Source organism: Protomyctophum bolini, assembly GCF_963924005.1.
Source record: "Protomyctophum bolini genome assembly, chromosome: 12".
Classification (NCBI taxonomy): Eukaryota; Metazoa; Chordata; class Actinopteri; order Myctophiformes; family Myctophidae; genus Protomyctophum; species Protomyctophum bolini.
This window is the reverse complement of record NC_137873.1, coordinates 5970606-5995890: the sequence shown is the minus strand read 5'-3', so window position 1 is coordinate 5995890 and position 25285 is coordinate 5970606. Positions and strand designations below refer to the sequence as shown.

Sequence of the window (25285 nt, the reverse complement as noted above, 5' to 3'; positions counted from 1 at the left end):
AATTATGATGATGATTTGGTGGGGCTTGATTGCATCACACTGCTTGATGTTACATTTGGTTACATACTGAAAATTCGATGTACTGAACATAGCAGATCTACAAGCTCACAGCGTGCACGCGCACACACACACACACACACACACACGCGCGCACTATACTCTGCAGTATACTATATTGTCCTCGCCGATACCATCACCATATAGTTGTTCATTCCACATTCACAAATGCATTTTTGGCAGCAAAAAATAAAATAAAAATAGAAAAGTTTCTATTCCATGGGAAGCTATTATACAGTGCATTTCATGGACATGCAGGGCTTTCATTCACGCCTTGAACCTCTTCCAAGGCCATTCATTCCCTTCACCCTTTCTTCTGCTGCTAGAATGGAGCTATACTTCAAAGGGGAAGTTTATATAGTGCTACACATGCTCTTCAAAATGAGACCCAATTCTGCCACCTCTATTCTCTCCCCACACGTCGGAGTTGTGATGTTATCAGTGCGCTGAGGCGCTTGGCATCAACACATTGTTCCTTTTTAGGGTGAGAAACGGCGATATATATATATATATATATATGAGAGAGAGAGAGAGAGAGAGAGAGAGAGACATTGTAGCCTACCTGTTTCTTTCTTCCTTTAAATAGCATGAGGAAGTATAGCTGGTGATAATCGTTCCCTTGATAGTAGAGCCTGGCAAAGTCACAACACCACAGAACCTCATCCCTTATTGAGATTATATGCGCATGCATATAACATGAGTGGCAATGGTGTTTATAATGCAATCAGATATTGATCTATTTTTGTTTGGATGTATGGGCTGTCATGAAGGGCAGGAAGTATAGTTTTCTTTTTCACGCATATATACCCTCTATAGTCCATCGGGTGCCGACAGATAATAGAGGATAATAAGCGCATGTGCATAAAGTGAGTAGCAAATCCAGTGGCAAAGTCACTTTAACGTCATTTAATGCAATCGGATAAGGACTTTGTTCTGTTTGGATGTATATGGGCTGTCAAGGCCAGAACGTTTCTCTTTTTTTCCCCCACTCAACAGGTGTTCCCGCCAGTGTTGTTTTTGGCAGCAAATTTCTATTTTAGTTTTAGTCATAGTCTTTGGACTGAAACTTAATTTAGTTCTAGTCACATTTTAGTCACCTGGAATGTCTTAGTGTTAGTCAACTAAATGTCATAAGATTTTAGTCGACTAAATCTACAGTTGATTTAGTCGACTAAAATGTATTTTGGCGGGTCTTGATGCCGTCGTAATGAGTGTTTTTACACTTGCTGAAAATAGCCGATCTACAAGCTCACAACGCGTCGGATTGGCTATTTTCAGCATGCAACCAAGTGTAAAATGACTTGGATCTCTTGTCCAGTAGTCCCTTCCTAACATCTTAGTCTAGTTTTTATTTGTCGACGAAATTGTCAGTATATTTAGTCTTAGTTTTAGTCATCGTAGCTTAGTTTTTTGTCAGTGGAAAAAGGTTGTCGACGAACATTTTTCGTCTTAGTTTTAGTCGACGAAAACAACACTGGTTCCTGCATAACTTCCGGGTGAGATGATGATGATGTCACCCTGTATATAGCAGAACAACAAGCTCACAACAACACTTTAGCTACTAGTTGTTTTGGTACATTTTGTTTATGTTTACATACATTAACCATTTCAGCCCCTATATATAATAAATGGCTGATCTTTTACCTTATTCGTTTATTTGGACGGGACAGTGTATATTGATGAACATTACATTAAAATCTGCAGTCCCCAGACATCAAACATCAAACAATACAAACAGGACTGACATACAGGACATAGCATACAAATACCTGGTACATTTCAAAGGTATAATAAGACTAATAAGAATAAGAAATAAGAAAAGACTAAACTTTTAGATAAAACTATTATTAGGGTAGGTTTACTCTAATCTCTCTAACACATGAGCAAATGAGCAAAAAATAAATATACCTAAAATAATCATGAATGGTTGCAGCTTTGGTTTTCAAGCAACCATTTCTTCAGATTGTATTTAAAAGAGGACAATGTAGCACAGTCCCTTATATATATGCCGAGGAAGTCCATTCATTTTACACAGACCTGTATACTGACTAGAGGACATTTTGGCCGAATGTTGTTTGCCGGTGCGGCACTCCGCAGTCTCCTCGAGCTCTGGTACATCCATTGCACAGGGAGCTCTGTTCAAAGCACACTTTAATTTTTCTATGAACAAGCTATCTATACAAGCTCACAACGCATTGTTGCAACTTGAAAACTTGGAACGTGGCCCGGACACACATTGTCCAGTTGTCCATTGTGTGGAGGGGCTGTTCCCCCCCCCCCCCCCCCCCCCCCCCCCTGTGGAGAGAGAGAGAGAGAGTCGGGACAGAGTGTTATCTGGAGACAACGGCACAATCGCTCCTGTCCTTCAGAGAGAGAGAGAGAGAGAGAGAGAGCTCTGATGGGGTTTGGGAGAGAGAGAGAGAGAGAGAGAGAGAGAGAGAGAGAGAGAGAGAGAGAGAGAGAGAGAGAGAGGAGAGAGAGAGAGGAGAGAGAGAGAGAGAGAGAGAGAGTCATAGAGACAGAGAGACATAGAGATGGGCAACTCTGATGGGGTTTGGGAGAAAGAGAGAGAGAGAGAGGAAGAAGAGAATGGCTCTTTGAAGTTGGTCAAGAGAGCGACATAATGGTGGCCGGAGCCTTTTGAGGCTCAGATATCCTCCTGTGTGTGTGTGTGTGTGTGTGTGTGTGTCCATGCATCTTTAGACTTTCCTCCAGCAGGATACCTGATATGATCAGTGAACAGCCCACTGGTTCCTCTGTGCGCAATCAGTCACCTGGTCACTGCGCGGCTGGGATGGATGTGTGTGTGTGTGTGTGTGTGTGTGCACATAATAGTTTCATGGTTAAAATCACAATATTCACGGAATATTCTATCAAACTATGGGTTCCAAATATCCTTCACATGCTTCTTTACGAACGATGAGTGCATATAGCACTTTTCAACATGCATATAGGAAGATGTATTCACTGCAGCGACAGTGAGAACATAGCATTTGACCAGCACTTTTAAGTTATAGAATAAACCATTACTTTGTAGATTTTGATTATTATTTTAAAATAACTGCATCTACAAGCTACACTAATGCGTCAAGAACGCTGTGACGGAAAAGCAAGCCTGCACAAAGTTGCTTATACCATAAAGCAGACATGGCAACCCTTCTGGGCAGCGATTGTGAAACCATAAAGCAGACATGGCAACACCTCCGGGTATAGCGATGTGATGGAGGTGATTAACAATATGTCCACTCGGCCGGAGGGCGTGCATTTATTTTACAGATAATATCAGCATGGCTGCCGTCTCATGCACCGTTCTCAATGAATTATGCATAACAGCAATTTAACGAGCTATCCATATTAAAACAACGTGGATTTAATTAACCTCAGAACTTTTTTGTTTGTTTGTTTTGGGGGCACAAACCAACAAAGTTGACACCGTAAAAGGTGGTACTTTTCAGAATGAGCCCAACCCCCAAAGTAAAGGTTCCCTTTTTCCCCTCACTGTGTATGTTTCTTTTCCCTTTTTGCTTCCTTTATGATGAATTCCTGTTCTTTTCTTTAACTAAATAGAAGTGTCTATTTGTACGTCTCTAAAAGTTTTGATACATTGAACATGGTGGACCCTGTTGTAAACAAGTGTAATGCTTAATTGGGTCGTCCACTCACAGTTAACGGTCTTTGTATTGAGTTTGTGCTTGAAATGTACTGTCATTTTGCAAACTGTTAATACATATTTCAATCAATCAATCAATCAATCAATCAACATGGTTTACCTCAAGGGTGACTTATTGTTGTTTATGGCAGTGGTTCTCAACGTGTGTGCGTGTGTGTGCGTGTGTGTGTGCGTGTGTGTGTGTGTGTGTGTGTGTGTGTGTGTGTGTGCGTGTGCGTGCGCGTGCGTGTGCGCGCGCAGGTGGTCCGTAGCATAATTAGTTAATATAGCATCACCGTCATTTGAACCACTTCAACCATTTCCTTTGGCAATTAATTAAAAAGGACAAATAGATTTTTCTTTAAAAAGAATGTTGTTTTAAGAAAACAGACTTTTCAGCAGGCTGTCACAGCTCCAGGTTCAGTGTGCTCTGCTGCACCTCCGAAAGCTCTCTCTCTCTCTCTGCCCCCACCCACCCACCCACCCCTCCCTCTCTCTGCCCCTCCCCTCTACCTCACCTAAACTACGCTCATTCCTTCACTCTCTCTCTCTCTCTCTCTCTCTCTCTCTCGCTCTCTCTCTCTCTCTCTCTCTCTCTCTCTCTCTCTCTCTCTCCGTCTCTCTCTCTCTCTCTCTCTCTCTCTGCCCCCACCCACCCACCCCTCCTTCTCTCTGCCCCTCCCCTCTATCTCACCTAAACTACGCTCATTCCTTCACTCTCTCTCTCTCTCTCTCACACTCCCCCCTCCTCCTCCTCCTCCTCCTCTTCCACTCTTATGATCCGTACCGTCAGTCCGTCAGTCAGTCAGTCAGTGCTGTGCAGCGGAGCAGAGAGGGAGCATCTTTGTGGTTTCCTCAGATGGGAGTGAGTGAGGAGAGGCAGACAGAGAGGCAGAGCAGACTTTGTCCTGGCTGCGCGGACACAACAGCAGCAGCATGCAGCAGTGAAGCGCGCAGCATTCATTCCGGAGGAGGTGGTGTATAGCCTACAGTATAGGCTACTGTAGTACAGTACAGTATAGTGGAGCGGTATACATGGTGTCGGACACAGAATAAGGACTTGAGAGTTGAGACAGTCGCGCGTGTACAGAGGAACTGAGTGGGGAGAAGTTTTGCCGTCTCTTCTCTCCTCGTATCTGTCAGACGGGCTTCTTCTCCGCAGAAACCTGTCTGTCTGTCTGTCTGTCTGTCTGTCTGTCTGCTGTTCAGAACCGACCATGGATCTGAGGACTAATAATTCAAGTCTCCGTGGAATTATTATTGTTATTTTCGCACGCGTTTTCTTGCTGCTTTTCAGCGCGTGCGGGACAACTGGAGAAGGTAAGCGTGCACTGAGACTGAGACTGATACACGCTTGTACATATTTGGCAGTTATTTACGGTTTGGTGGGTTTTGGGGGCTTGTTTCTAAAGTGTATAGCCATGGTTATTTGGGCTTGTTTCTAAAGTGTAGCTGTGGTTATTTGGGCTTGTTTCTAAAGTGTATGGTTATTTGGGTTTGTTTCTAAAGTGTAGCTATGGTTATTTGGGCTTGTTTCTAAAGTGTATGGTTATTTGGGCTTGTTTCTAAAGTGTAGCTATGGTTGTTTGGGCTTGTTTCTAAAGTGTATGCTTATTTGGGCTTGTTTCTAAAGTGTATCTATGGTTATTTGGGCTTGTTTCTAAAGTGTATAGTTATTTGGGCTTGTTTCTAAAGTGTAGCTATGGTTATTTGGGCTTGTTTCTAAAGTGTATGGTTATTTGGGCTTGTTTCTAAAGTGTATCTATGGTTATTTGGGCTTGTTTCTAAAGTGTATGGTTATTTGGGCTTGTTTCTAAAGTGTATAGTTATTTGGGCTTGTTTCTAAAGTGTAGCTATATGGTTATTTGGGCTTGTTTCTAAAGTGTATGCTTATTTGGGCTTGTTTCTAAAGTGTATTGGTATTTGGGCTTGTTTCTAAAGTGTAGCTATGGTTATTTGGGCTTGTTTCTAAAGTGTATGGTTATTTGGGCTTGTTTCTAAAGTGTAGCTATGGTTATTTGGGCTTGTTTCTAAAGTGTATAGTTATTTGGGCTTGTTTCTAAAGTGTAGCTATGGTTATTTGGGCTTGTTTCTAAAGTGTATGGTTATTTGGGCTTGTTTCTAGTTGCTTATTTGGGCTTGAGTATAGAGCAGTGGTTTTTCAACCCTGTTTCATATCAAGGTCCATCACTTATTCGGCATTTGAGCCACAGACCACCATTTGATGAGATTTAGCTTCACTGACCAAAATCTGATGAGATTTAGCCTCTCAACTTTGAATATTTTGTTTGTCATTGGATAGATGTTTTCCACATTTCCATGCTGTATCGATGAGGGTACCACAGGAGAGATGGGTTGATCACGACCACCTTACTAGCGCGCTCTGCTTGCACAAGTAATTAGGCTATTCTCCATTCTGTAATTCTGTAGACTTCTTGTAAAGTAATGAGAGCATAAAATGATCTATATAGGTCCATTTGGTTATCAACTCTCATTTAGCTGCAGGGGGAGTCTGGGGACCACCTGTGGAACCCCCTGAAGGACCACTGGTGGTCCCCGGACCACCTGTGGAACCCCCTCAAAGACCACTGGTGGTCCCCGGACCACCTGTGGAACCCCCTCAAGGTGACTAGACTTCACAGGAGCTACTGTGTGTATGAATGTTCTGCAGCCCAAACATTTCATAGTACACAGGTTGAATTGTTCAAGTCTCGCTTTGACAAAGCATTGAGTCCTCTGTGTGTGTGTGTGTGTGTGTGTGTGTGTGTGTGTGTGTGTGTTTTGTGTTTTTGTGTGTGTGTGTGTGTGTGTGTGTGTGTGTGTGTGTGTGTGTGTGTGGTGTGTTGTGTGTGCGCGCGCACATGCATGCGTGTGTGCGTTTGTATCACACACAGTTTATTGATACAGTGGTTCATCCACAAATGAGTTTGGTCGGCCAATCGAGGAAGCCGACTAGTACGGCTATACTGATCTCCCATTATGGCAAATTACATTGTCAGCAGACACAATGCACGCACGCACGCACGCACACACACGGACGCACACACACACATGCACGCACGCACGCACGCACGCACGCACGCACGCAGTTCTGGACCATTAACCGCTGTGGCATAATGATACATAATGATATACATGAGATGATGAGATTGTAGGAGCGAAGAGAAACCAGGCGTGCAGACGGGTTCGCCGTGAGCTGCTCATCCCCCCCCCCCCTTCCCCCTCCCCCCTGGGGACACTTTACTGTTCATTATGGAGATGACACTAAATGGCAACAACCGACTACACGTACATTTTTATTTTTTTTAAAGCTACAGATGGTGTTATTCTGATAACATGTTCTCTGCCTCCGAGGCAGTGAAACATGCAGCCTGTGTTTACCGAGGCAGCAGTGAGACGTGTTACTGGCTGATCTATACAGAGACACGTTGTGAGCTTGTAGATTTGGCACATTCAACTATTCAGTGCAGAGAGAGAGAGAGAGAGAGTTTTTAAACGTGGACAGGAGTGGCTTGATCAAAAGCTAAACACATGAGGATGCAGAGAAAATTGATTGGCGTGTTAGAGGTATAGGGATGTGCTGATACAGGGCGGTAGAGTGGCTGGATCGCAACTGCAAGGTTGCCAGTTCGAACCCTGCAGTGGGCTCCCCCAGAGTTGGTGTCGAAGTGTCCTTGAGCAAGACACTGAACCCCCTAATTGCTCCACCTGATGTGCAGGTTGGTGCCTTGCATGGTTTCCGCCGCCATCGGTGTATGAATGTGTGTGTGTGTGTGTGAATGGGTGAATGTAATGCACAATCTATGTAAAGCGCCTTGGATAAAGGCGCTATTTAAATGCACCATTTACCATTTGATACACTTTTGTCGTTCCTGTTCAGATACCACCATTCCTATATCTAGCTACTGTACATATATCTCGTGTTGTGTTTATAGAGGGTATATGTGCATGCATAAAGTGAATAGCAGATCGAGTGGCAAAAGTGAGTGACAAAGTGAATTTAATGTTGTTTAAAGTTATTTAATGCCATCAAATAGTTGAGTTTTCTGTTTGGATGTATATGAGCTGTCAAGGCCATAAAGTAGTTTTATGCCACTCCGTAGTCGTTCCAGCATAACTTCCGGGTATAGGAAAGGAAAAGGTACTATGTTTACCCTGCAGGGTAACTGGACTAAGGAAAGGAAAGGTACTATGTTTACCCTGCAGGGTAACTGGACTAAGGAAAGGAAAGGTACTATGTTTACCCAGGGTAACTGGACTAAGGAAAGGAAAGGTACTATGTTTACCCTGCAGGGTAACTGGACTAAGGAAAGGAAAGGTACTATGTTTACCCAGAGTAACTGGACTAAGGAAAGGAAAGGTACTATGTTTACCCAGAGTAACTGGACTAAGGAAAGGAAAGGTACTATGTTTACCCTGCAGGGTAACTGGACTAAGGAAAGGAAAGGTACTATGTTTACCCAGGGTAACTGGACTAAGGAAAGGAAAGGTACTATGTTTACCCAGGGTAACTGGACTAAGGAAAGGAAAGGTACTATGTTTACCCAGGGTAACTGGACTAAGGAAAGGAAAGGTACTATGTTTACCCAGGGTAACTGGACTAAGGAAAGGAAAGGTACTATGTTTACCCTGCAGGGTAACTGGACTAAGGAAAGGAAAGGTACTATGTTTACCCAGGGTAACTGGACTAAGGAAAGGAAAGGTACTATGTTTACCCTGCAGGGTAACTGGACTAAGGAAAGGAAAGGTACTATGTTTACCCAGAGTAACTGGACTAAGGAAAGGAAAGGTACTATGTTTACCCAGAGTAACTGGACTAAGGAAAGGAAAGGTACTATGTTTACCCTGCAGGGTAACTGGACTAAGGAAAGGAAAGGTACTATGTTTACCCAGGGTAACTGGACTAAGGAAAGGAAAGGTACTATGTTTACCCAGGGTAACTGGACTAAGGAAAGGAAAGGTACTATGTTTACCCAGGGTAACTGGACTAAGGAAAGGAAAGGTACTATGTTTACCCAGGGTAACTGGACTAAGGAAAGGAAAGGTACTATGTTTACCCTGCAGGGTAACTGGACTAAGGAAAGGAAAGGTACTATGTTTACCCAGGGTAACTGGACTAAGGAAAGGAAAAGGTACTATGTTTACCCTGCAGGGTAACTGGACTAAGGAAAGGAAAGGTACTATGTTTACCCAGAGTAACTGGACTAAGGAAAGGAAAGGTACTATGTTTACCCAGGGTAACTGGACTAAGGAAAGGAAAGGTACTATGTTTACCCAGGGTAACTGGACTAAGGAAAGGAAAGGTACTATGTTTACCCAGGGTAACTGGACTAAGGAAAGGAAAGGTACTATGTTTACCCAGGGTAACTGGACTAAGGAAAGGAAAGATACTATGTTTACCCAGGGTAACTGGACTAAGGAAAGCAAAGGTACTATGTTTACCCAGGGTAACTGGACTAAGGAAAGGAAAGGTACTATGTTTACCCAGGGTTACTGGACTAAGGAAAGGAAAGGTACTATGTTTACCCAGGGTAACTGGACTAAGGAAAGGAAAAGGTACTATGTTTACCCAGGGTAACTGGACTAAGGAAAGGAAAGGTACTATGTTTACCCTGCAGGGTAACTGGACTAAGGGAAGGAAAGGTACTATGTTTACCCAGGGTAACTGGACTAAGGAAAGGAAAGGTACTATGTTTACCCAGGGTAACTGGACTAAGGAAAGGAAAGGTACTATGTTTACCCAGGGTAACTGGACTAAGGAAAGGAAAGGTACTATGTTTACCCAGGGTAACTGGACTAAGGAAAGGAAAGGTACTATGTTTACCCAGGGTAACTGGACTAAGCTCAAGAACTTGTTTACAGCCAGGCCCTGCTCATATAGAACATTTCATGCGGTAGGGGTTCAATGCCTTGTCCAAGGGCACTTCAGCGGTGGTAATTGTAACGTGCAGGTCCGGGGATACGAACTATAGCGACCTTCACGATATCAAGACCGCTCCGCAAACCGTTCGGCCACCGCTGCCTCTAATCATGATGATGTCACACGCATACCCTCTGCACTCCTCACTGAAATGTGCACGTGCCGTTTGGGCAACTCGAAAGCAAACTCCATAAATTATGCCCCAACATTTTGTTTACCCAACACGGTGTCACCTGTGTTGGATCGGTGCAGGTTTGACTGGCATATTCGCAGATACCGATATGACCCGATATGACAGATAAGGGCCGCTATACCGTTGACATGTTGCATGTCAACGCTGTGGCCAGGGGGTTAGGTTTAGGTTCAGGGTTCATTCTGATGTACTTCAAACAACATAAAACATTCTACAGGATGGACTGGAAATGGTCCGCATCTAAAGCAGCCTCGAAGTCGTTATAGCCTTCTGGGGGATGATGAGGAACCAGCCAGTATGATGATCAATGCTTTTTTTTTTACACTTTGCAGAAACATAATTATACCCTGACATTTTCCTCTGGAGATGTGGATGAAAAGCTCTACAAATAACGAGAGATGTATAGAGAGAGAGCGCGTGTGCTGTGGTGATTTATCCAATTCTGACCTGAGATCAGATTCTAAAAAAAATGTCTTCTACATCCTGACAGTTTTCTGAAAAAGCTATGTTTGCGAACGCAGTGAGCACTAACTATGAGACCTAGCAGATCATGTCTATCTGTGTGTGTGTCTGTGTGTCCCCCTTTTGTGCCCATATATGGAGCTGAGTGATTTGTTTGTGATTGATGCAACACACTCCATATTTGGACGTATAGCTGCTTTGGGGACTTGCGTTCGCTTCCCGCGTTTGCGCGTCTTACTTGTTCTATGTCAGTCGTTCTTTGATTTTTTCAAAAATAGCAGACCTACAAGCTCGTAGCGCGCCACTCGGTGGCGCGCTATGAGCTTGTAGATCTGCTATTTTTCAATAGCTATAAAAACATAACATAACCCTAACACCAAAAAGGGTTCCCGCCCAGAATGTGTTATAGCCCAGAGTGCTTGGATCGGACCCCAGTCTCTATCACCTCTCTCTCTCTCTCTCTCTCTCTCTCAAACCGACACACACAGATCCATCGCAGCGATATATCTCATGGACGTCAGGAGGCTATACTGTACTTCTATTGATCTGTCCCTGGACTCCTCCCCCCCCCCCCCCCCCCCCCCCCCCCCCCCTCCCCATTCATTAATTTTCTAATCATTAATTCATATATTCCCACTAATTAGTATAGAGATGTCCCGGTACTGTATCGGTATCGGAAACAGTATTGGTATCGGCCCTTATTGGTCATATTATCGGTGTGTTTTTTTTTAATTTTATATATTTTTAATCCCACGATTTTGTAACCCATTTTTCACCCCTGTGTCAATCATCTAATGTGATCCTGGGCTCTACACACCCTCCACCAACCTAGTCCCCATATATGGGGGACAAGGGGAGAGCAACGGACTTGAACTCATGCTTCCTTCATGCCTGAGTGTCCAAGTTGCTCCTTTACACCTGACAGGGGGGAGTTTCCCTGGTTGGACGTATAGCGCGTGGAAGGGACACGTTATTCCAACCAGTTCCTTTCCCCTCCATCAGGCGCCCCGGCTGGCCAGTTTAGAGACCAGGATTACTGCATGTTTTTTGTGAGGGTTTGTGAGCAAATTTTCTATTTTAGTTTAGTCATAGTCTTTGGAATAAAACCTTGTTTAGTTTTAGTCACAATTTTAGTCACCTGGGATGTTTTAATGTTGGTCTCCTCGTGGTAGATGTGATTCATGGATTGTGGTATCCAGTTCTGTAAAGCAGGGGTTCTCAACGTTTTTGGCTGCAGGGGAACCCCCGGAAATGCGACCTCTTATTGAACATGGTGGACCCTCTTGTAAACAAGTGTAATGCTTAATTGGGTCGTCCACTCACAGTTAACAGTCTTTGTATTGAGTTTGTGCTTGAAATGTACTGTAATTCTGCAAACTGTTAATAAATATTTCAATCAATCAATTGCCTATAGGCCCTAGAAGACAATGGCCATTGTCTTCCTATAGGCCCTATAGAAGCAGGGCTTACAGTTCTCAGTCCTGGGGACTGATTTCAGTCCTGAGGATCTCATATAGGGGTCATTTAATGACATCAGTGCAGATTTGCAAAAAAAAAACATTTTCAGTCTTGGGATTGTTTTTGGCTTTAAGCCCTGCCTAGAAGACAATGGCCACAACAACAAGTGCCCCATAGACTATACTATAGGGCCAAGTGCCCTATAGACTATACTATAGGGCAGGGTGCAAGAAAAAACAATGTATCATGACTGGAAGAAAATCGTCAAGAACTATTATGCGTTCATTCCAATCTGCTGCAAGCTCTCAATGCACTTCAGACACGCATTGAGAACTTGTACAGCGTCTAATTTCACAGTTGTGACAGAGACAGAGACAGAGATAGACGGAGACAGACAGACAGACAGAAAGAGAGCAGAGTTTAATTGGATATAAAACTTCCGCGATGTGGGAGGAGGGCATGAGGGAGACAGCGGGAGAACGTATAAGAAGCGACGGCAGTCAGAGACTCAACGGCACTCTGAGAGAGAGAGAGAGAGGGAGAGAGAGAGAGAGAGAGAGAGAGGGGGAGAGAGAGAGAGAGGGAGAGAGAGAGAAGCAGGTCTCAGCGTGAGTGTCTGTCACGCAGCGGCACATCCTGTCTGACACACACACAAACGCACGCGCACACACACACACACGAGACGAAAGAGAGAGAAAGAGAGAGAGAGAGAGCTATGACTGCGCAGCATAAACCCACCAGACACAAAATGTCTTCTAAATCATGACAGTTCTCTGAAATCAGTGGTTCTCAAACTATTTCATGTCAAGGACCCCGAAAATATGTTGTTCCATGGGAACCCCCACCAGAAGCAAACATTTGAGTTGAAAAGGTTCACTCTGAAATAATATATAATCAAAGATTTGCGACACGTTTTCAATATTTTTCAAAAATAGCTATTTTTTTTCAATATAGTTTAAGTGTAAAATAACATTAAAACACCAAAAGGGGTTCCCGTCCTGAATGGGTTAACTGAAGCGTGTAAAAGTGGGCCCCAACAAACGGACCCGTGACGGGGTCGTCCCCCCGGAGTTAATGGGCCCCGTAAAGGATCCATTCCAGCGTAAAGGATCCATTCCAGCGTAAAGGATCCATTCCAGGGTTTTTATTGTGGACTGACGGAGCGCGGAGAAAGAGGAGAGGAGGAGTGGAAAAATAATCTAACGAAGGAAATATAGGGAGAGTGCGAGAGAGACACGACGAGAAGAGAGAGGAGATTGCTTCTAGAGAGAGGGAGAGAGAGAGGGAGAGGGAGAGAGAGAGAGAGAGAGAGACATAAGGTTAGATGGGAGAGAAGAAGTCAGGCGGAGAGAAGGACTGGTCAGAGCAGTACCTCACTGTGATGCTTGGAGAAACTCTGACAGTGTGTTTTAACCTAATAAAAGGATAGAGACTGAACCCCCCCCCCCCCCAGTCAGGGACGGATTAACCCCCACGAGGGCCCCTGGGCCGGTAATATTTGCAGGGCCCCCATAGGGCACGTGCGCGCGACATTTTCGTGTTTCTCCGTGTTTTTATCATATTTTTAACCTAACTTTAATAAAATCAACAGCTAATGAAGGGCCCCTTTTCAGGGTGTCAAATGCAGTACCTGATGATCCAATTTCCCCAAAGGGCCCCTGAGAGCCAAGGGCCCCTGGGCCACGGCCCCACTGGCCCAATGGCTAATTTGTCCCTGCCCCCAGTGGAAGTTGCTCAGTGGCGTTTTGAAGTTTGAGAGAGAGGAACAACTACTTCAGCATTTGACCACCTGATGTGGATGTACAACCGAGCGCTCAATGTTCCTATAGAAGTGCCATCCATATACAGTAGAAGTGCCATATAGAAGTGCCATATACAGTAGAAGTGCCATATAGAAGTGCCATATACATATTTTTCAACAGCTAAAGTATAACACAATGCTGAAAACAGCAGAATGGGTCAACACCAGCTTGCAGCCAAGCAGCCATTGAATGAATTGAAGGAATTGAATCACTAGGGTCGACCTGCGTCTACAGTACATGCAGGTCGACTCGCAACAGGACACATACAGTATCACACCGCTGGGAGGAACGCTAAAACCGTTCTGTTGCGTCTCGACCCATTGGTGTCGTTTGAGCTTTACAACAACTCACACACTCACGCACACACATGCACTGGAGCCTCTTCATGCTTTCTGTGTGCACGTCCTTCATGTATTCAGTAGTTGTGTGTGGGTGTGTGTGTGTGTGTGTGTGTGTGTGTGTGTGTGTGTGTGTGTGTGTGTGTGTGTGGGGAGGGGGTTAATTAGACGCTACTGGAGTCGAACGGTTCAGTTGTATGACCTTCCTTTAATTCATTAAAACCGCGCCAGCATCTGAAAAGCTTTATGTTATACTTTTATGCTAAAATCTAAAACAGCAGATATAAATGCAAGCTTGTACTGTAGATCTTCTGTGGGGGAAAAAATCACACCCGGGTGAAGTGAGGGGCGCTCTTGGAGGACAAAACAAACACAGACAAGACAAACATTAAACTCTGTTCATTGTCAATCTGGCGTTTTTAATGTTTGTCCTAAGGAAAAGCAAACATTAAACCTGTATTTATAATTTATAATATTTGTTTACATTCAGAAAAATACATGTAACTGGGTATGTGCTACCTCATTTTTAATATTATATAGCTTGTAGATCTGTTGAAGCTGTTCAAGTGTTGCCAAGTATGCTCAGTATAAGCTACTTTGGGCTTGCTTATCTGTAAAAGTTGCTTAAGTTTAACATATTGGGGGTCCTTGACATGAAAATGTTTGAGGATCACTGCTGCTGTCAAACAACATTGACAGTCAGCCCTAGTTGCTTATTGTCTCCAACCTGGCCGAAGGCATGGGGAGAGAGTATGTTTTATTGTCTCCACCAGGCTGAAGGCATGGGGAGAGAGTATGTTTTATTGTCTCCAACCTGGCTGAAGGCATGGGGGGAGAGTATGTTTTATTGTCTCCAACCTGGCCGAAGGCATGGGGAGAGAGTATGTTTTATTGTCTCCAACCTGGCTGAAGGCATGGGGAGAGAGTATGTTTTATTGTCTCCACCAGGCTGAAGGCATGGGGAGAGAGTATGTTTTATTGTCTCCAACCTGGCTGAAGGCATGGGGGGAGAGTATGTTTTATTGTCTCCAACCTGGCCGAAGGCATGGGGAGAGAGTATGTTTTATTGTCTCCAACCTGGCTGAAGGCATGGGGAGAGAGTATGTTTTATTGTCTCCAACCTGGCTGAAGGCATGGGGAGAGAGTATGTTTTATTGTCTCCAACCTGGCTGAAGGCATGGGGAGAGAGTATGTTTTATTGTCTCCACCAGGCCGAAGGCATGGGGAGAGAGTATGTTTTATTGTCTCCAACCTGGCTGAAGGCATGGGGAGAGAGTATGTTTTATTGTCTCCAACCTGGCTGAAGGCATGGGGAGAGAGTATGTTTTATTGTCTCCAACCTGGCTGAAGGCATGGGGAGAGAGTATGTTTTATTGTCTCCACCAGGCTGAAGGCATGGGGAGAGTATGTTTTATTGTCTCCACCAGGCTGAAGGCATGGGGAGAGAGTCTGTTTTGTTCTCGACTTACTTTCATAGACCTGGTTGCTTGTTTCTCTCTCACGCATCTGGCAACGTGGAGTGGAGCTGTTTGTTTGGTTAGCTTAGCAGTCACCATGCTGGTTTACCATTCTCCTCTCTTCAGTAGTAAGTAGTAGATTGTTTTACTTTTAACACACACACACACACACACACACACACACACACACACACACACACACACACACACACACACACACACACACAATTTAAGAATGTATTTATGTCCACACAAAGGAAAATGCACAAGGACACAAACATTATGGGTACAGTTATGTTACAATCACAAGCCTATGACACATGTTTGGATTGGAATCATGAATGATACAGCAAGAACACACACACACACACACACACACACACACACACACACACACAGTGACACAACCTTTTTTCACTTGAACTGGAAAACAAACTGCAAAATCAGCTGTGTATACTGTATATCTTTTGTCGTAACTGTATTTTTGAGTGGTGCAGCCACTCCAAGGAACTGCAATGTCCGTGTCCCCGCCTATGTATGTGTTAATGAGCATGAGTATGACTATTAGTACCAGTAGGGGCGCTGTTGTGCCAGAGAGAGAGATAGTGCTGTACTGTTGCCTGCTAATGAGAGAGAGGAGGAGGGGGGAGTTGCACCACTCAGTTCACACAGGTGTGATTTTTTACACACTGCAAAGAAGTAAGTAGCCTTGCCGAGCCATGAGGCCCATAGGGGCAGGAGCCTATCTCCTGTTTCTGTAGCCATGAGGCCCATAGGGGCAGGAGCCTATCTCCTGTTTCTGTAGCCATGAGGCCCATAGGGGCAGGAGCCTATCTCCTGTTTCTGTAGCCATGAGGCCCATAGGGGCAGGAGCCTATCTCCTGTTTCTGTAGCCATGAGGCCCATAGGGACAGGAGCCTATCTCCTGTTTCTGTAGCCATGAGGCCCATAGGGACAGGAGCCTATCTCCTGTTTCTGTAGCCATGAGGCCCATAGGGGCAGGAGCCTATCTCCTGTTTCTGTAGCCATGAGGCCCATAGGGGCAGGAGCCTATCTCCTGTTTCTGTAGCCATGCATGAAGCCCATAGGGGCAGGAGCCTATCTCCTGTTTCTGTAGCCAAGAGGCCCATAGGGGCAGGAGCCTATCTCCTGTTTCTGTAGCCATGCATGAAGCCCATAGGACAGGAGCCTATCTCCTGTTTCTGTAGCCATGCATGAAGCCCATAGGACAGGAGCCTATCTCCTGTTTCTGTAGCCATGCATGAAGCCCATAGGACAGGAGCCTATCTCCTGTTTCTGTAGCCATGCATGAAGCCCATAGGACAGGAGCCTATCTCCTGTTTCTGTAGCCATGCATGAAGCCCATAGGACAGGAGCCTATCTCCTGTTTCTGTAGCCATGCATGAAGCCCATAGGACAGGAGCCTATCTCCTGTTTCTGTAGCCATGCATGAAGCCCATAGGACAGGAGCCTATCTCCTGTTTCTGTAGCCCTGAGGCCCATAGGGGCAGGAGCCTATCTCCTGTTTCTGTAGCGTGAGGCAGCTTGATGTACAAGTACACCCCCTGGACATGATGCTAGTATGTCGCAGGGACTGACCCCGGCCCCAATCCAACCCTTGATGCTGAGTGTCAAGCAGGGAGGCATTGGGTCCCATTTTTACAGTCTTTGGTATGATGACCCGGCCGGGGATTGAACCCCGACCTCCCAGTCTCAGGGCGGACACTCTAACCACAAGGCCACTGAGCTGGTAGAAGCAGTGGGTAAAAAGTGTCTCTCGTGTGACTGAACTTCTCATCCTATCACTAATGGAGATAGATGTCAGCGCCACCTGTCTGAGAAAACTCATTTCGGCCGCTTATTCTTTCGGTCATGACCCACACTTCATGACCATATATAGGTGAGAGTAGGAACACTTCATGACCATATATAGGTGAGAGTATAGGAACGAAGTTTGCTCGCTAAATAATATTCTGATTCTGATGAGATGAATAAGCAGCGTCAGTAAGTCAGCATAGAGAATCCTGAGGCGCTAGGATTGGCTGTCTGATGTTTTAGTGGTGCACGCCACAGAGATATCTGGTCTGACTAGCAGTAGAAAAAAAAAAGTCTGGACTATAGCAGGGCTTTGGGCAGTTCTGCGTCACAGAAGTGAGGGGCGCTTTCGTCAAGTTGTTGACAAGGCAACAAGCTCTGGCCAATCAGAGGCAGGCAGGGGCAGGTCTTTTCATAACAGAGATGCAGACCAGATAATATTATGTGCAAATGAGCCTATGATGTGTGAAATAGCAAATCACAACATCAGGTCTAAATATTTTCGCTCTATTTGTTTGTAAATGTCAAATATGTGATCCGACACTCGCATTAAATAGGCTACTGAAGCACATGATTTGACACGACGTTAATATAATTGCAATTTGATGAGACACAATACAACAGACTATAAACCCCTCTGGGGTTGTTTTGAGTCACGTATATACATTCAACAAATTCGCTTAGCTTGCTATTTCTGCCGTTCCCTTTTCGCTTGAATCGCTGCTGACTGACTGTAAACGCTACAGTTACTGTAGTGTAATTATGTGAAGAATGATTACCAGTGTAGCCTTTTGTCACATTCAGCAAAGTGCTCTGCTTGCTGTTTGTTATTATGTTAGGTTAAACCACGGTGCCACACACTGACTGCTGAGCACAACAACAGGGACTTAACCCAGTAAGACTTGAGGACGATTCTACAAATGTCTGAAAATAAAACGTATGTTGCTACTGTATGTATATCAGACTTTTTTCATGTCTATAGGACCCCCACAATTGCAAGTGTCTTGTCACAGGTACCCCCAGAAGCAATGTTTTAGAAGACGATACCTACATATATATTCAAAGATTTGTACAAATCTTCACAATTTCTCAACAAATAGCAGATCTACAAGCCCCTTCTATATCTAAACAAATTTATTTTCAGCTCGAATCAAAAAAAGGACACAGCAGCTTTCCCGGTCTCATTGGGTTAACCCATTTTGGGCGGGAACCCCTTTTGGTGTTAGCATCATGTCATGCTTTAGCTATTGAAAAATAGCAAACCTACAAGCTCATAGCGTGCCACCGAGTGGCGCGCTACGAGCTTGTAGGTCTGCTATTTTTGAAAAATCTAAGACACTTTTATAGAATCTGATCTCAGGTCAGAATGGGTTAAGGAACAGCATCTAAAGTCTCTGGGCATTCCTATTATTATTCTTTTAGTTAATTTTGATAGATGGCATGCGGGCGAGACCTTGCCCCTGGCAGTACAGTACAGTACTGGCACAGTACAGTACAGTACAGTACAGTACAGTACAGTACTGGTACAGTAGTACCAAGTATACCAACACAACGTGAGAGATGTGGAGGTGTGTGGCGGGCTGGCGGGCCATGTGAGATTATAAATATTAACCCATTTAGGAAGGGGAACCCCTTTTGGTGCTTTAAGCATTGTGTTATTATACGATCTACAAGCTCGTAGATCGGCTATTTATTTATTTTTAATCATGAATATGTGGCGCAAATCTTTGAATATATATAGTCTTTCACAGCCAGCGAACGTTTTTAACTCAAATATTTGCTTCTGGGTGGGGTCCCTGGAACAACCTATTTTCAGACTAGAACTGCACTCTGTCGAGTGCCTATACTTGCTTGTTGCGCACTAGTAGGCCATAAATGGCCTACTAGTGCGCAAGCAGAGCGTGCAAGTACTGTAGACCGCTACAAACTTTAAAATCTCAGCCTCTCTGTGAAGGAACGTTTGCAATATTGAATTATTAGGTTGGGCTATTTGCTACGTACCTTGCTTTTGGAGGAGAGAAAGTAGTATTTTTGAAGTATGATAATGATTACTTATGCCTTAGTTATGGCAGTGGTGTCAGATTACATACATGTATACATAGTGGTGTCAGATTACATACATGTATACATAGTGGTGTCAGATTACATACATGTATACATAGGGGCCTCTATCTCCTCGTCCATGTGAGGGTGATAGATGGAATGATTGGAACACGTTACCAGACTGAAACATTCTGCTATCCTTGAGCTGTAAAATCTGCCATGTGGGGGATCTTATTTTCTGAAGTGGACATTCCATTCTTGTCATAAAAAGATGTCTATTTTCAATCTGGAGCCAGTGTGGGGGGGGGGGGGGAGAAAAATGGACAGATTGTGCCACCTTCATATGTCACTGCTATATCGATCTTTTAGGATTCAATTTTAGCGGACAACAGCCGTTGGGTCAATTTTAAGGTTAATTCTGCTCTTTCCAACGAAAGGAGAAAAACACACGCGATTGAACTGAAGGAATCGCTCCGTGGAGCCCCAGACGATGCGGTCTCTCGTATTAAAGGAGGTCTTCACCACTTTTCAACCTATCCTCATGTAACATCATGCGGTTTAAATTGGGGCCGGTTTAAACTAAAAACAGCATAAAAACGGCATGAAAGGCCTGGGCCGGCTGAGCGGTCCAGGCACCTATAGGCTGGTAATCCAGCCTGACAGCGTGTCGCGGGTTCGAGTCCCGAGCCCCGACGACCTTTGCTGCGTCTCTCTCTCTCCCCCCCCCCCCCCCCCCCCATCTCTCTTCCCCTTTCCTGTCAAACTATACTGTGGCATGAAGAACGGCATGAAAAAATGTACTGCTGTAAACGAACATTAAAAGTCCATAGACTTGGCTGCCATTTCAAAAGCCAGTAGCCAGACTCAACCTTTTTCATGTCAAGGACCCCCAGAATTATCTGTATTTGGCCGCAGACCCGTATTACTTGCGCAAGCAGAGCGTGTGCAAGTATACTGTTATCAGTCAGGTGCTATACGGGGACCAACCGAGTATACTGTTATCAGTCAGGTACTACGGGGACCAACCAAGTATACTGTTATCAGTCAGGTGCTACGGGGACCAACCAAGTATACTGTTATCAGTCAGGTGCTACGGGGACCAACCAAGTATACTGTTATCAGTCAGGTGCTACGGGTACCAACCAAGTATACTGTTATCAGTCAGGTGCTACGGGGACCAACCACGTATACTGTTATCAGTCAGGTGCTACGGGGACCAACCAAGTATACTGTTATCAGTCAGGTGCTACGGGGACCAACCAAGTATACTGTTATCAGTCAGGTGCTACGGGGACCAACCACGTATACTGTTATCAGTCAGGTGCTACGGGGACCAACCAAGTATACTGTTATCAGTCAGGTGCTACGGGGACCAACCACGCCCCTCATGTGTTTGGTTCTGTCCTAATGACAGCTGGTCGCTCATCACTCTCGTAACGAGAGACCATGCTCACTGCGAATGTTTCACAGTCCATAGATTAGATTGCTCTTCACATTCACTGGTGTATTATTGGAGCACACATTTATCCATATATGCTCCCACTGCGTGGTTGGAGAACACTGTGCATGCAGGCAGGCGTCCACTGTCTGTCTGTGTCTGTCTGTGTCTGTCTGGCTGGCTGGCTGGCTGTCTGTCTGTCTGGCTGTCTGTCTGTCTGTCTGTCTGTCTGTCTGTCGTTGCCAAATCTAACCCAGTGAGAGCTGAGAGCTCATGGTTCAGGGGTTGAAGAAGTGACTATTTTCATTATTGCAGCCAGGCAACCTCCAGCTCAATGTGTGTGTGTGTGTGTGTGTGTGTGTGTGTGTGTGTGTGTGTGTGTGTGTGTGTGTGTGTGTGTGTGTGTGTGTGTGTGTGTGTGTGTGTGTGTGTGTGTGTGTGTGTGTGTGTGTGTGTGTGTGTGTGTGTGTGTGTGTGTGTGTGTGTGTGTGTGTGTGTGTGCGTGTGCGTGTGCACGTGCATGCTCTTTGTATTCCGATTGAGGGAAAGTGTGGCAGGTGGCGATCAGTGGCCTTGGCATGTCGATATGTGGGGACTGTATGCTATAGGCTAGTGGTGCTGACAGAATGAATTATGGAATGAATTATGGATAGTTGCCACTATTTCTCTTTTGTCATTCACCAAAAAACAGCTGATCCACAAGCTCACACACCACGTCACATTGTGACTGACCGACGTGTCGTGAGCTTATTGTAGATTGCTATTTCTTTGTTGAAGAGACAAGGGGCTCTATTTTTGCCCAGAGTCAGAGAGAGTGAGAGAGAGAGAGGGGACAGAGTTTGGAGACGTCCTTGAGTTGATGTTTGATGAGGTCATCCCAGTGTTTACGGGGTGAGAGGCAGGCGAGACATGGAGGGAAGGTCTTTTCTGTCTCCCTGTGTTCCAGGACACTGTGTGCAGGAGTCAGGGGACTTAATGAGAGAAGGGAGACAGCGTGTGGTACCGCTCCGTACTTCATGGCTTGTGATGGAAGAAGTATATATACACACGTGTTTTACTCGCGTAAAAAAAGTACCAATACTACAAAGAAGATGTTATAAGCCTGGAATCCAGTGTTAAACTGACCTCCAATTTGAGGACATTTAAACAGAAGACTAAAAAAATGGCTACTGGAAAAGGTTCCCCTATATAAAGGGACATCGACTTAGAGGGATGGATAGGGATGTACTTGCTGTGTTGTGTATGTAATGTATATGTACTGTTAATGTATTTGTGATGTATTTTAAAGTATTGTTCAGTGTGAGAGGACCCCAGTGGAAAAATCAAATGTACTCCGTTACAAGTAGAAGTCTCAAAATGGTCAAAATTGGCCAGAAGCATTCAGAGCATTTAGAGACTTTTTAAAGCGTTGCTTTCCATTCCAGGTTAGTGGTAACCTGACGCTGCCAGCTGAGGGCGGTATTGAGGAAACATATTCCCCAACACAACACTCATCTGGGACTTCCGACAGAGTTGAGCCTGAGACAGATCAGCTTCGTACCGAACCAATCAGCGTGAGCTAAAGGCGGGATATGTGCAAAAGCGGATGTGACGGTATATAGAAGCTGCTGTGTTGTGTAGTTGTTTCACTTATTCACTAGTCAACATGGCCGCTACCATGAGCGATATGACGATAGAAGCTGCAATAACATCAGTTATTTCTCAACTGGACAATATTTCTTCGTTGAAAGAAGAGCAAAGTATGGCACTGAAGGCTTTTTTGCGTGGAAAAGATGTTTTTGCGCTCCTCCCGACTGGCTTCGGCAAGAGTTTAATTTACCAACTAGCTCCACTGGTAGTGAAAGAACTGGGGACGCCGAAGCCTATATTGATCGTCGTTTCTCCTTTGACTGCCCTCGTAGCAGATCAAATCAAAGAGGCTACGAATCTTGGACTCTATGCTGCGCAACTCGTAGATAATGCAGCACACGCCGACATCCTCGACGGCCGATGTCAGCTGGTCTTTGGCAGCCCGGAATCTTGGTTACTTAGCGATAAATGGCGTGATATGCTTTCATCACAAGTGTATCGTGAAAACCTACTTGGCATTGTCGTCGATGAAGTTCACGTCGCATACAAATGGTAAGCTAAACACCGTTAAATGGCTGTATAGTGTAATTGTTACACTACACATTAAACTGTAAAACAAAACAGTAACAGAGCAGCGTGTTTCTAAATACGGCTACAGTAGTTCCAAGACGAAGTGTTGTAACATTTATGTCAAATATTATATTGTAAACAATAAGCTAACACACACAAACAGACCAAATGTTAAACAGATCTTACTGTTACTGTATTGCTGTAATGCAACTATGCACGTTACTATTGCTGCTACCTAGACTCAATTTAGGATGTCTTTTTCTTTCAACCAGGGGGCTGGGAGCAAACGGGAAGCCAGCCTTCAGAGAAGCCTTTTCCAGGCTGAATGAACTAAGATCCCTAGTCAAAGAAGGTGAGTTTTGAAACACAGTAATGCTACATGATTAATTAATATCAATCCAGAAAAGGGGCATTGATTGTGTTTGGAAGGGGGGCTGCATTGTGCTGCTAACTGAGGGGGGAATGTTGGGGGGGCTGTTTCTTTTGTGTGTGCATTGGGCTGGCAACCTGGTTAGGTTAATCCCCCTTTTTTTAAGGTTAGGGGGAGGGCTGTGTTGTGCTGGCAACTTGGGGAGGATAAACCCCCTCTATAGCCTGATTAGGGGGAGGGGTGTATACACTACAGGAGCAGATCATAGAAGTTGGTGCTGTCCAAGTATAGTTATTTGTCATTTAAAGAAAATACATTATGATATATGGAAACGTCAGTCTTTAGCTGAAGCTACCGATAACATAAATAACCTAATTATTTCCCCTTTACAACGCTATAGAAAGTGTAGCATACAGTTCTTCATTAATGCTTGTTTGCTGATACATGTGCACTTGTCTTTCAGGTTTACCTGTGTTAGCGTTGACAGCATCGGCTGATAACAAGAACAGAGGCCGTGTGACCAGGATGCTGGATATGGAGGAGGCAACTCTCGTGACTGTTAGCCCAAACAGGAGAAACATCAGACTGGGACTGATTCGGGTTCCTGCCGATAACTTGAACTGTATGGACTGGGTGGTAAAGGAGGTCAAAGATAAGGGTCTATCAATGTCTCCCATTATAATCTATTGCAGAGCACTGAAGTCACTTGGGAGAGTGTTCACCTATCTTAAAGCAGAATTGGGAGAAGATGCTTGGGTTAACAAAGACCAGGATCAGAAGGCTGAGAACCACCTTATAGGAATCTTCCACAGCAATACACTGTCAAAGTACAAAGACAGAGTTTTGGCCTCCTTTAGTGGAGAGGGGAGCTGCAGAGTGGTTGTTGCAACAACAGCTCTTGGGATGGGCTTGAATTTCCCTAATGTTTCTCATGTTCTAATGTATGGTTTGCCAGAGGATGTTGAAGACATTGTTCAAAAAGTTGGAAGGGCTGGCAGAAATGGGTTGCAGTCACATGCAATTTTGTATGCTATCAAAAAACCTGAAAGGGCTGGTCCAGAAGTGAAAGAACTGATACACACTGGCACTAAGAGCTGCTTTAGAAAAGCACTGTACAGTCATTTTGAAAACCAGCCAACAAGTGTAGAGCCAGGGCATGTCTGCTGCAGCTATTGCCACTCTGTATGTTCATGTGCAGGTGAAGAGTGTTACGAGCCTATCCCCAAACATGAGGTAATAGAACAAGATGTTGCCATGCAAGGGAAATGTCGAGTGGTAACACAAGAGGACAAATCTCTTATCCGGGAAATGTTAGAGGAGTATATGGTTTGTTTAGAAAAAGACACAGCACATGTCTACACTAGCAAGTCAGCATGTACTGGTTTCAGTGCTGAGCTCATAGATGCAGTAGTAGAACACGGCACACACATATTTGACTTGTCCTACATTCTTAGAAACCTTCCTGTATTCAGAAAAAAACATGCAAGAGAAATTCTGCTAATCATCAATGAAGTCTTTGGTGATATTGACGATGTAGAGCCTTATCAAGAGGATAGCTTCACTGAGCCAGACATCAATTATACAGGCTATTTTGATGAAGATGAGGACGACTTTGAGATGGGAACACAGCACAGCAGCTCAGAATCGTCTGACGAATAAGCAGTTGGCCATTAAAGGCTATTATAAGATTCAGATTGGTTGTCAACTCGAGCTGTGGAATATTCAGTTGACTGAATGCTCATGATTAAAATGGTTTTGTATGTAATTTGAACATAAAAGTTATTAAAAGTTTGTCACTTCAAAAAATCTGGTGTTTATTTTCCAGGTATGCAAATTTCACTTTGATTAAGAACCGTTTATCACAAAATAAGTAAAAATGTACATCTGTCCTGGTACTGTATGTCACCCTTTTCACTATGCATGATGACTCTCAAATTGATTGTTTCAAATCATTCGGCTAGAGGCATTGATCAATTTGCAATTTAACACATGGGATCCAGCTTTGATACTTTAGAAACATGTTATGTAGTTTTACAAAGTAAACATGAACAAGTGAGGCAAATGAAAAATGTATTTATAAAAACAGTAAATGCTATAGTTGAGCATACTTAGGTAGGGGAAAATCACAACAATATATATAACAG

General features: G+C 44.4%; 1 protein-coding gene and 1 long non-coding RNA gene across 2 annotated transcripts in view; both read left to right on the top strand.

Moving 5' to 3' along the window:
* Positions 1 to 4923: 4923 nt before the first annotated feature.
* Positions 4924 to 25285, top strand: part of LOC308325437 (contactin-associated protein-like 4) — a gene marked incomplete at both ends in the record, with an annotated part of 161283 nt that continues 140921 nt past the window's right edge. The window contains one exon of the mRNA XM_080777929.1: positions 4924 to 5026. Within this exon, the coding sequence (XP_080634055.1) occupies positions 4924 to 5026 (103 nt within the window). The remainder of the gene's footprint in view (positions 5027 to 25285) is intronic.
* On the top strand, positions 22288 to 24928 carry LOC308325800. The gene is made up of 3 exons (XR_013965068.1): positions 22288 to 22753; positions 23044 to 23123; positions 23605 to 24928. It is a non-coding gene; the product is annotated as an uncharacterized lncRNA (long non-coding RNA).